This window comes from Boleophthalmus pectinirostris, unplaced genomic scaffold (genome assembly GCF_026225935.1).
Source record: "Boleophthalmus pectinirostris isolate CB_2022bp ecotype Guang Dong unplaced genomic scaffold, ASM2622593v1 HiC_scaffold_2, whole genome shotgun sequence".
Lineage (NCBI taxonomy): Eukaryota > Metazoa > Chordata > Actinopteri > Gobiiformes > Gobiidae > Boleophthalmus > Boleophthalmus pectinirostris.
Genome location: NW_026571152.1, coordinates 35582606 through 35595699, shown reverse-complemented (window position 1 = coordinate 35595699; position 13094 = coordinate 35582606). Strand labels below are relative to the sequence as shown.

At 43.2% G+C, this 13094-nt stretch overlaps 1 protein-coding gene across 1 annotated transcript in view; it reads right to left on the bottom strand.

Moving 5' to 3' along the window:
- The window catches only part of LOC110165906 (neural-cadherin-like), a 456074-nt gene that overhangs the window by 248849 nt on the left and 194131 nt on the right, over positions 1–13094 (bottom strand). The window contains exon 8 of the mRNA XM_055155988.1: positions 11424–11596. Within this exon, the coding sequence (XP_055011963.1) occupies positions 11424–11596 (173 nt within the window). The remainder of the gene's footprint in view (positions 1–11423; positions 11597–13094) is intronic.

The window sequence follows — 13094 nt, the reverse complement described above, 5'->3', positions numbered from 1 at the left end:
ACTATGGTCTTGTGTGTCAGTATCTGCTGCTCCTGTTACTCCTGTACCACTGTCACTTCACTCTACTGCACATGTCTGTATCATGTCAGTCACTTGCACCATTACATCTGTAACACTGAAAATTTAAAATGTAAACAAGCATAAAGACAACTGAAACCATCCTGTCAGGATTCAGAAAGGCCAGAATAATTATAACTGGAACTGATGCTGAGTCTGACGACAGCGACACAGAAGAAGGAAGCGGTGCTCTGTTTACCTCCGGAGGTCGTGGAGTTGCTCAGAAGTGACACCAAGGATGAAGAATTGAATGGATTTAGTGATTTGGAGTGAGATGGAGAGTTTGGTAAACTCTGTTCTGTTGTTTATGCTATAGTTATCTGAATGAATACAAGGTTTTTAAGACCAACATCGCACCCATTATGTGGGCGAAAAACACCAAATCTAATAATGACCATTAATCACTGCTTTAAATAACAAAAAATACTTTTATTATAAAATTGCATTCAGAACTCATTTATAGTTGTCTGCTTTGCTTGTAAAATGGCCAAAAGAATCATTTATAACATTCTAACAAGACAAACTAACCTTTCACACTGTCTTGTCTCACACTGTCTTTCAAAGTGCTTCAACCATTAAACATTTTCAACAACAACAAACTGTTGCTCACTGTACTGATTGTTCACTCATTGCTGCCAGCGCTAGAAACCAGAGTATTATTTGTGCATACTCCAAAATAAAAGTTCATTCACGTTACATGATTTCACATTGTTGTTTTTTTCCTCCCTCCGTTGAACGTTGCACTGCAGCCCGGTTGAGTTTGCCTAATGAAATTTAAGACCTTTGTGAAAAAAATAAGACTTGAACAACATAATTAAAGACTTTTTAAGGCCTTAATTTAGGAACATGAAATTTAAGACCTTTTTAAGACTTTTAAGATGCCGCGGCTACACTGGAATAACTGTTCATATGTGACATGAACAGCCTGTTGTTCTCTGTTCTATTGTTGTTGATTGATTAATTGATTGATTGCATTTATATAGCGCCTTTCAAGATACCCAAAGCGCTTTACAGTTCATTATTCAGTCACTCCACACTCAGTGGTGGTAAACTACTATTGTAGCCACAGCTGCCCTGGGGCAGACTGACAGAAGCAAGGCTGCTAATCTGCGCCATCGGCCCCTTCGACCACCACCATCACTCACACACACACACCACTTTCATACTATACAATACTTGTTACTTTAACTTGACTTTCAACAGGAAATGCCAGATTTTATAAAATAAATTTCCTCCAAAAAGTGCGACTTATATATGTTTTTTTTTTCTTCATTATGCATTTTTTGTCTGGTGCGACTTATACTCTGGAGCAACTTATAGTCCGAAAAATATGCTAAAATGTAGCTGTTAACTTGAGAACTACTGCTTCTTCATGACATCACAAGGTGGAACAGAGCATTTTGAGCTTGGGAGATACAGACAGACTAATGCAGAGTTACTCACACCTGTGAATGTAACAAAACACAACTCCAGGTCTGTTTTTTTTTGAGGAGGTAACAACATTATAACACGTCTTAAAGCTCACAAGAATCATTTTTTGGTGTAATATCAGACCTTTAATAACACTAATGAGAAGACGAGGATCAAACATAATAACCTCATTAACCAGACGACCATTACACGCTGGATCCGAGACTCATAACGTAAAGTCATAGATAGTCTTTTATATATATATGTCCAAAAAAAAAAAAAAATCATCCACTCAGACCGAAGCATCTGAAGAGCCGGCGCTTTGTACAACATCAGGAACCCCCCCTCATCCATTCTCCGTAATGAACCCGCGCCCCAGAAAAGAGCGGCTACCCTCTCGAGCGCCGCGTTTTTGTAATCAGATACAAACGACGCGAGCCGCTCTTTCAACGGAATGACCATGAAATGTGAAAAACAATGGGCGAGGAGGAGCAGATGCTCGCTGGGGGGGCCGAGGGAGACGGATCAAAGCGACGGCGCATGCAAAAAATCTGAGGACCTATCACGCAGGGTAGCTTATCTTCTCTGGCCTATATTTTGTTATTCATACAATCAGATAATATCGGAGACACGGCCACGCGGCGCTGCGGAGGAAACAGAGAGACATGCCAGGGATAATTCTAATTACAGGAGAAGTTAATTAAACAGGTATGTAGTATACTGTGATGATATGGCACTTTTTTTCTTCGTTTTTTTGGGGGTGGAATTAATTGAAATCCCAACAGAGCGCCTAAAGATAGAGAAAGAGAGAGTGTGCAGGCTAATCAGAACTCCTGGGAAAACAGAGAGAAGGAGGGATGGAGGGATGGAGGAGAGAGATGGAGAAGGGAGACGGAGCAGGAGCGAGAGACAAGAGAGAGAGAAGGAGATGGAGGGAGAGAGGAGAAAGAGGGACAGAGACGAAGGAGGGAGAGAGAAGGAGAGGGAGGGAGAGAGGAGATGGAGAAGCAGGGAGAGAGACGGAGATGGAGGGACTGAGAGATGGAGAAATGAAAAAGGAGAGCAGGATGGAGAGAGACCCAGATGGTGAAGGAGGCAGCGAGACGGAGACGGGGAAAGAGGGAGAGACATGGAGAAGGAAACAGAGAGAGAAATTGAGAAGAAGGGAGAGAGACAGAGAAGAAGGGAGAAAGAAAGAGACAATCAAGGAGATAGAGTGACGGAGACGGAGAAGTAGGGAGAGAGACGAAGAAGGGAAGAGAGACGGAGAAGAAAGGAGAGAGACAGAGACAGCGAAGGAGATAGAGTGACAGAGACGGAGAGAGAGACAGAGAAGAAGGAAGAGAGACAGAGAAGAAGGAAGAGAGACAGAGAAGAAGGAAGAGAGACAGAGAAGGATGGAGAGAGACAGAGATGGTGAAGAAGGACTGAGAGATGGAGAAGGAGAGAGAGAGAGAGAGAAGGAAACAAAGAGAGAAATGGAGAAGAAGGGAGAGAGAAGAAAAAGAAAGGAGAGAGATAGAAGAAGGGAGAGAGACACAGATGGAGCAGGAGGAAGACAGACGGAGACAGGGAAAGAGGGAGAGAGATGGAGAAGAAGGGAGAAAGAGGGAGACAGTCAAGGAGATAGAGTGATGGAGACGGAGAAGTAGGGAGAGAGATGGAGATGGAGGGACTGAGAGATGGAGAAAGGAGATGGAGGGAGAGAGGAGACAGAGGGAAAAAACAGAGGAGGGAGAGAAATGGAGAAGAAGGGAGAGATAGATGAGATGGAGGGAGAAAAAAGACAGAGGAAGGAGAGAAACTGAGAAGAAGGGAGAGAGATGGAGATGGAGGGAGAGAGGAGAAAGAGGGAGAGAGATGGAGGAGGGAGAGAGAGGGAGAAGGAGGGAGAAAGAAGAAAGAGAGACAGAGACGGAGTGAGAGAGAAGGAGCTGGAGGGAGAGAGGAGAAAAGAGGGGAAAAGACAGAGGATGGAGAGAAATGGAGAAGAAGGGAGAGAGACGAAGATGGAGGGAGAGAGAAGAAAGAGGGAGAGAGACGAAGGAGGGAGAGAGATGGAGATGGAGGGAGAGATGGAGTGAGGGATGGAGGGAAGGCTGAAGAGAACAAGAGAGGGATAGAAAGGGGATAGAGAGAGAGGGGGGGATGTTAGGGAGGGATGGAGAAAGGGATGGAGGGAGGGTTGGAGAGAGGGAGGGAGAGAGAGAAGGAGGGGAGAGACGGAGCAGAGAGAGAGAGAAGGAAAAGGAGATGGAGGGAAAGAGATGGAGGAGGGAGAGAGATGGAGCAAGAGATGGAGAGAGGGATGAAGGGAAGATGGAGAGAGGGAGACAGAGGGAATGAGAGGGGGATGGAGAAAGAAAGGGAGGAGAGTGAGACGAAGCAGGAGCGAGAGAGACGGAGAAGGAGATGGAGGGAGAGAGGAGACAGAGGGAAAAAGACGGAGGAGGGAGAGAGATGGAGAAGGAGGTAAAGAGAGAGACGGAGATGGAGGGAGAGATGGAGGAGGGAGAGAAAGGAGAAGGAGGGAGAGAGAGAGATGGAGAAGGAGACTGAGACGGAAGGAGAGAGGAGAAGGAGAGAGAGATGAAGAAGGAGGGACAGAGATGGAGAAAGGAGATGGAGGGAGAGAGGAGACAGAGGGAAAAAGATGGAGGAGGGAGAAAAATGGAGAAGAAGGAAGAGATAGACGAGATGGAGGGAGAAAGAAGAAAGAGAGACAAAGACGGAGCGAGAGAGACGGAGAAGGAGCTGGAGGGAGAGAGGAGAAAAGAGGGGAAAAGACAGAGGATGGAGAGAAATGGAGAAGAAGGGAGAGAGACGAAGATGGAGAGAGAGAGAAGAAAGAGGGAGAGAGAGACGAAGGAGGGAGAGAGATGGAGATGGAGGGCGAGAGACAGAGAAGGAGGTAGAGAGAGATAGAGCAAAAGATAGAGTGAGGGATGGAGGGAAGGCTGGAGAGAGGGACAGAGAGGGGGGATAGAGAGAGGGATGTTAGGGAGGGATGGAGAAAGGGATGGAGGGAGGGTTGGAGGGAGAGAGAGGGAGGAAGGAGGAAGAAATGAAAAAGGAGAGCAGGATGGAGAGAGACCCAGATGGTGAAGGAGGCAGAGAGACGGAGAAGGAAACAGAGAGAGAAATTGAGAAGAAGGGAGAGAGACGAAGAAGAAAGGAGAGAGACAGAGAAGGAGGGAGAAAGAAGGAGACAATCAAGGAGATAGAGTGACGGAGACGGAGAAGTAGGGAGAGAGACGAAGAAGGGAAGAGAGACGGAGAAGAAAAGAGAGAGAGAGAGACAGTGAAGGAGATAGAGTGACAGAGACGGAGAGAGAGACAGAGAAGAAGGAAGAGAGACAGAGAAGGATGGAGAGAGACAGAGAAGGAGGAAAAGTGACAGAGACGGAGTAAGAGAGATGGAGACGGTGAAGGACTGAGAGATGGAGAAGGAGAGAGAGACAGAGAAGGAAACAGAGAGAGAAATGGAGAAGAAGGGAGAGAGAAGAAAAAGAAAGGAGAGAGATAGAAGAAGGGAGAGAGACACAGATGGAGCAGGAGGCAGAGAGACGGAGACAGGGAAAGAGGGAGAGAGATGGAGAAGAAGGGAGAGAGACAGAGAAGGAGGGAGAAAGAAGGAAACAGTCAAGGAGATAGAGTGACGGAGACGGAGAAGTAGGGAGAGAGACGAAGAAGGGAAGAGAGACGGAGAAGAAAGGAGAGAGACAGAGACAGCGAAGGAGATAGAGTGACAGAGACGGAGAGAGAGACAGAGAAGAAGGAAGAGAGACAGAGACGGTGAAGAACTGAGAGATGGAGAAGGAGAGAGAGAGAAGAAAAAGAAAGGAGAGAGACAGAAGAAGGGAGAGAGACACAGATGGAGCAGGAGGAAGAGAGATGGAGACAGGGAAAGATGGAGAGAGATGGAGAAGAAGGGAGAGAGACGAAGAAGAAGGGAGAGAGACAGAGAAGGAGGGAGAAAGAAGGAGAGAGTCAAGGAGACAGAGTGACGGAGATGGAGAAGTAGGGAGAGAGACGAAGAAGGGAAGAGAGACGAAGAAGGGAAGAGAGACGGAGAAGAAAGGAGAGAGACAGAGACAGCAAAGGAGATAGAGTGACAGAGACGGAGAGAGAGACAGAGAAGAAGGAAGAGAGACAGAGAAGAAGGAAGAGAGACAGAGAAGAAGGAAGAGAGACAGAGAAGAAGGAAGAGAGACAGAGACGGATGGAGAGAGACAGAGACGGTGAAGGAGGGAGAGAGACAGAGAAGGAGGAAAAGTGACAGAGATGGAGTAAGAGAGACGGAGACGGTGAAGGACTGAGAGATGGAGAAGGAGAGAGAGACAGAGAAGGAAACAGAGAGAGAAATGGAGAAGAAGGGAGAGAGAAGAAAAAGAAAGGAGAGAGATAGAAGAAGGGAGAGAGACAGAGAAGGAGAGAGAGAGACAGAGAAGAAGGGAGAGAGACCCAGATGGTGAAGGAGGCAGAGAGATGGGGAAAGAGGGAGAGACATGGAGAAGGAAACAGAGAGAGAAATTGAGAAGAAGGGAGAGAGACGAAGAAGAAGGGAGAGAGACAGAGAAGGAGGGAGAAAGAAGGAAACAATCAAGGAGAAGAATGACGGAGACGGAGAAGTAGGGAGAGAGACGAAGAAGGGAAGAGAGACGAAGAAGAGGAGAGAGACAGAGACAGCGAAGGAGATAGAGTGACAGAGACGGAGAGAGAGACAGAGAAGAAGGAAGAGAGACAGAGACTCAGAAGAAGGAAGAGAGACGAAGACGGTGAAGAAGAAGAAGAGAGGGAAAGATGCAGGCGAGGGGAAACCAGAACACCGGGACAAAATGTGATCGTGAGGGGGAAAAAAAGAAAAAAAAAAAAAAAAAGACAAACGCGTGAAGAAGAAGTGGAGAGCAGAAACAGGCGTACGGGAGACTAAATGTAGTCATATTTAGCGAGCATGTATTTCGGGAGAAGAGGCGGGTTGGGACAGAACGAGGCAAAACACCGAGCTGCCAGGTATTAGTATTCCTGTGTCAGGCAGAGACAGCCACCAAAACAAAACAGTAATATACGGTTCAGAATTGAATGAATACTAATGCATATATTTTTTACAAATCAGAGACGGCCTTTCCTCTCTAACTTGCAGATGCCATCTCAGTTATGAAAATTTGACAAATGCAGCCTAAACACAAAAGACAAGATTTTCTCAAGAAATACTTTGGCATGTGGGGGAAGCATTCGTACTTGTCAAAACGGTGGATGAAATCTGCTCTCGAAATGGTCTTTAATGGCAACGCGGCAGATTTTTCATTATCAGTTTTTTTTCATTTTGGTTTTGGAGACAAATAATGACCAAGAATTTCGATTTTATTTATATGTGTAAAACTGCATTTGACGGACGCTCCACCGGAAAAGTTACACAATGCACCTTTAACAAACTTTGCCCAGTTGCAAATGACCTGCTACTGTTCTGAAAGTTTAAAAGCGTATATAGGGCGAGTGACCCACAGGGCTTCATTTTAACAGACAGTACAAGTCCATACATAAGTTACCTCAATCATGCCCGGGGCTACAACTATTGTGTTATTTTTCACTTTTTTGGCAATGTTTAAAACTTTCTCTGCATCCAATTACCCTCACATTTACTAGAGCAAATATTAAAAAGATTATACTGTAAAGCACAGGTGTCAAACATACGGCCCGGGGGCCAGATCCGGCCCTCCAAGACCTTTAATCTGGCCCTTGGCTGATTTTCTACTAAAATATTTTTATTATATTTTCTATTAAAATATTGGTAATTTTCTGCATCGCTTAGCACAGCAGCATCTCCAGCGTCTCTGTACGTGGCCCCTCCCACCAGAGCAGCACAAATGAAGACTTGTCTCTTTCCAAACGCTCTTAAAGGACGATCGTTTTGACTGTTGACCGTGAACACCTCATCAGAAAAAAATGTCAAAAATGAGAAAAGTGGAGCCGAGTGCAGAATTTTCCAAGAAAAATTGACTTATTCCTATTTGCATACAAGTTAAAGTTAAAAACTTTGTGTTGAAATTGGATTTTCTTTAAAGTTTCAGGTTGTTCATAATATTATAATATTTTGTAAAAGAAAGAGTTCATCAATTAAAAAATATTGCTGTAATAGATTTGCGTTTCTCTGCACAAATATTTGAACTTATTGTTATTTTTGGGGTTTATATGACATGAGTTTTCTGATCCGGCCCCTTTGGGATCAAAGTAGGTTGGATACGGCCCCCGGACCAAAATGAGTTTGACACCCCTGCTGTAAAGAATGGTTCACAAATTGAAAATGGCTTCTGGATGAGCGCAGAACTTACATCTTAATTGCAAAAACGGAGTCCAGATCATCGCCCCCGAAACCTTCTCTATATTTCAGGTCCAATGTTTAAATGAGTAAGTGAGTGGGTCGTAAAACAAGCTGTCAAGACGCTGGGGCAGTAAAGTCGTATTTTACATAACCGAGATTTTAATTTTGCTTTTATAGGTCACCTCACTCGCTGAAAGGTGCATTGTGTCATTTTTCTGGTGGAGGGTTCGTCAAATTAGTCTGACTCATCAGCCGGTTTCACTTTGTAGAAACCGTCTGACCTCGCAGCATTAGGATTCATTCGTGTGACGGTAGGCGGGTACTTTTTAAAAAAAAATTTAACCAATCGTTGCTATTTGGTCGTGACGTATGTAATAGAAGTCTGCGTGGGCCAATTCCGACAAAGAATTGTAATTTTCAGTCCCGCTCCAGCCCACATCTGCGATATTTTGTCCACAAATCCCACGAGATGAGATGGGGACATTCGCTTTTTTAAGTTCTATCAAACACGGAGAAGCGGAAAGGAATTGACTAAAACACTGGTCCCCAATCTTTTTTTGAGCCACAGACCAGTTTTATATCAGACAATATCTCGCTGACCGGAGGGAGTTGGGGGGGGGGGGGGGGTCTGGTTGCAATGTTAAGTCCAGGCTAAATCATGTTTAGTCCTGGTTTTAGACCTGGTTTAGACCTGGTTTAGTCATGGCTTAGACCTGGTTTAGACCTGGTTTAGTCCTGGTTTAAGACCCAGTTTAGACCTAGTTTAGACCTGTTCTAGACCTGTTTTAGACCTGGTTTAGTCCTGGTTTAGTCCTGGTTTAGACCTGGTTTAGTCCTGGTTTAGACCTGGTTCAGTCCTGGTTTAGTTCCTGGTTTAGTCCTGGTCCTGAGTGGTTTAGTTTCTGGTTTAGACCTGTTTAGTCCTGGTTTAGACCTGTTTAGTTCCTGGTTTAGACCTGGTTTAGTTCCTGGTTTAGTTCCTGGTTTAGACCTGGTTTAGACCTAGTTTAGTCTGGTTTAGACCTGGTTTAGACCTGGTTTTAGACCTGGTTTAGTCCTGGTTTAGACCTGGTTTAGTCCTGGTTTAGACCTAGTTTAGTCCTGGTTTAGACCTGGTTTAGTCCTGGTTTAGACCTGGTTTAGACCTGTTTTATACCTGGTTTAGTCCTGGTTTAGACCTGGTTTAGACCTAGTTTAGTCATGGTTTAGACCTGGTTTAGTTCTGGTTTAGTCCTGTTCTAGACCTGGTTTAGTCCTAGTTTAGACCTAGTTAAGTCATAGATTAGACTTGGTTTAGACCTGATTTAGACCTGGTTTAGTTCTGGTTTAGACCTAGTTTAGTTCTGGTTTAGACCTGGTTTAGTTCTGGTTTAGACCTAGTTTAGTTCTGGTTTAGAGACCTGGTTTAGTTTCTGGTTTTAGACTGCTGGTTTAGTTCTAGGTTTAGTGGTTTAGACCTGTTTAGGTTTAGACAGCACAGCCTGCTCGACGTATGTGAGGGGGAGGGTCCGTGTGGGCCAAAGAATTTCTGAATTAGGCATTATACTAAATAACTCAAATTTGATTAACTACAATTGTAAATGTGTTATTTTGAACTTTGTAAACAAATAAATGGATAATGCTTTTAGGTTTTAAAGGTATCTAACTGTAGAACACTAAAGCTTGCCCTCTTATAGCCACTCCATTTCTTGCGATCACTAAAATGAGAAGCTCTCCGGCGTTTTCGTTTCCCTGTTCTAGTGCATTTTGATTCCTGACATAGTCGCTGGAGAGAAATGAAACTGAGCGGAGGCACTAGGTGGCGCCGGCGTGGCTTATTGCTTTGTCTGCAATGTTTCACAGTATGGCGTTAAACCTTTCTATCTTCATGGAGACCAAACCAGACCAAGTTACAGGTCAGATCTGTGGAGAGGCGACCCTGCTCACAGTCAGAATGTCTGTTTTTCCAGATATTTTAAAGCAATAAAACTGCCTGTAATTGAATAAATGTGAAGTAAAACAGTTCAATATCATACTGTGGAACATTCCAGACAGAGTAATGACATATCCACAGAAACAAGCAGGTGACAAACCCTCCACTAGAAAAGTTACACAATACACCTTTAAGTTAGACATGAAGAACTGTATATTACAGTACATACAGTATGTGTTCATGCCAAATCAACATTGTTTTCAGTAAGATTACACAAAACTGGTTTATTCATGTCGTTTATTCATTTAAAGAGAATGCCAGATATACTGTAAAGGGGACACAAAATTAACGAACTATTACTAAGCTTTAATGTCATGTTTCCCAGCCATGTAATAAATATATTGATGCAGTTATGATGATATTACACAGTGTCTTAAAGGTCCTATGTTACACAAAATTGACCTTATAACGCTGTTACTTCATCAAAGGGAGTTGTTTTGTTTCATTCACACATGTTTGTTTAGTCTGTCTACATCTCCAAAACCTTTGTGATGTCATGAAATGGTAGTTTTCCAGTTAGCAGCTACGTTTTCCTTTTAGTTCTGCCGAGACTGGCAGTTCCAGGACTGAAATCATCCAAACGATTGTAGTGAATGTGTATGGAGAGTGGTTATATTTATTCATTTTTACCACTGCAGTTTTGCTCTATTTGTTGTATTTTGTACAATGACTATAAAATCGAATCGAATCTGGAGTTTATAAGCACAGTGGAGCACTTCCTGTATTACCACATGACATCACAAGGAGGAACTAAATATTTTCTGTTTGAGAGAAGAACTCAGCTAACTTATGTAATATATGAAGGGTTTGTGCGTGTGTGAATGAAACAAAACACAACTCCAGGTCTGTTTGTGATGAGGAAACATAACAAATCATAAAACAGTGTAATACGGGCCCTTTAAAGACCAAACCTAACACTAAAACATGACACATGGGCCCTTTAATACGGTGGCCGGCAAGTGCAAAACACTTTTACATTTCACAACACACATTACCAAATTTGAAAACCAAATTACATTTAAAATACACATTTACATCTTGAAAACAAATTCCGAGTTTCATAAAACACATTTACAAAACACGAAACATTTGTACAAGCGCCGAGACAAATTTACACGAGGCAAAAACACAAATACAAACCCCTGAAACAAATGAACAAGAAAGTTGGAATGTTCTAAAAAGCGGAAAAAATAACGAACGACAATAACTTTAGTTTTGCTCAGGAGAAGTTCACTAATGCGTCGTCGTTGTTCGCCTTTACGTTTTCGTCTTTCTTACTTTGATAGTTATGGATAAATTCTTTGTTGGTTGAAGATTTGGTGATGGGGCAGATTTATGAAGTTTGTGAAAAATACGCGAGACATTTCCACAGATATTTTGCTACAGAAAAGCTGGACGTTAACTGGAAATTACGTTTACCCGACATCGCTGCACCTCAGGCCGTTGTGAAAAAGGTCTATGTTTTGGGGGTTTGTATTTCTGTTTTTGCCACATGTAAATTTGTCTCGGCGCTTGTACAAATGTTCCGTGTTTCGTAAATTTGTTTTCAAGACGTAAATGTGTATTTTAAGTGTAATTTTGTTTTCCAAACCTGTCAGTGTGTGTTTGGGAAGTGTAAAAGTGTTTGCCGGGCACCGTACTTTAATCCATAAAAGTCCGTACCTCTTCAAAAACCGGTTTGTTATTGTTGACATCATCCACCCCGACGATGACACGGGCGGCGGAGGAGAGCGCGTGGGGGCCTCCTGACGCGTTGTCATCTGTGGCAGTCACATTCAGAACGTATTCCAGGCCTTGAAGCTTTGGAAGGGGACTCGAGCGGAGACGGATCAACCCTACAAGACCAGGCAGCCGTTAAACCACACACAATAAAACACAATTTCATTCACTATTAAGCATGATATTATTGGCTCTGTGGCCTTGCTTGTTGCGGTAGGTGCTATAAATGAATCCCTGTTGAGAGAGTGACGGAAGGTGGTAGAAATTCACCTTCGCAGTCAACAAAAACGCTAAAAGAAATATCTGATATGCACTTCAAATCCAAAAAAGCAATTTCACACTGGTGGTTTTTGTCATTTTTGTAATCGGATAATTGCGTGCTCTTGCCCAGGTCAGGCAGATGAAAAAATACATAAGAAATAAGTCTGCAGGGTTAACCAGCCTCAGCAGATACCTATTAGCTGTTCCTCTGCAGCCCCATTGTTTGCTTTCATGTTAACAGTCGAGATAAAAGGTGGGATAAAAGAATACAGGATCTGAGTCAACATCTTTCCTCGTCAACGCTAATACAAAACATCAGAGGCTGCAGGTCTGTAAGCGCCTTGTGATGAAGAGGCAGCGAGCTCAAGAGGGACCAAAGGGAGGGTTTGATTCTTGTTGTGTTTTTGTTCGTCTCTTTCACTTCTCTTGATTAAAGATACCACAGGAAGCGCATGTTCGACTGCTGCCGTAGCGCTGCAGATCTTTAGGCGCAGAGCTCGGGCGCTACAGCTGCTTTCCACTCTCTTCAAAGCAGCTCGCCGAGGGATTTCTGAGTAGTATGTCGTTCTGAACAGATGTGGGATCGAGTCGTTGTTTTGGAAGTTTCAGGTAAGTCTTTGACCTCAAGTCCGAGTCAAGTCCCAAGTCAAAAACAGGAAAGTACAAGTCGAGTCTTGAGTCACTGGCCCATAAGTCCAAAACAAGTCCAAGTCGTCTGCTTTGAGCTTCAAGTCTTTAAACCAAAGCACCAAATATAGCTTTGATTTTTGCAATGTATATATGAGAAAACTTTTTTGTTTACATTTGGCTTTTCCGCACGTGCTCAGTCACTGTGGGGTCGCTCGTTTGTGTTGATAGTTGGGTTGCGTACATCTGTCATGAGATAACTTGTCTTATTTTGAAGTAGGTTTTGCATTTAATTGTTTTGACATGATGCTAAATTACTGAATGCTGAGGATCAAAAACGTTACTTTGAAAAGTTAAAACTCGCTGATAACTGTTGACGATGTTGATGTTGTACTGTTGTATGACGATTGTTGATGTTGTATGTTGTACTGTTGTATGTCGATGTTGTATGTTGTACTGTTGTATGTCGATGTTGATGTTGTACTGTTGTATGTCGATGTTGATGTTGTACTGTTGTATGTCGATGTTGATGTTGTACTGTTGTATGTCGATGTTGATGTTGTACTGTTGTATGTTGTTGATGTTGTACTGTTGTATGTCGATGTTGATGTTGTACTGTTGTATGTCGATGTTGATGTTGTACTGTTGTATGTCGTATGTCTGTTGATGTTGTGTGTCTGTTGTATGTCGTCTGATGTTGTACTGTTGTATGTCGATGTTGATGTT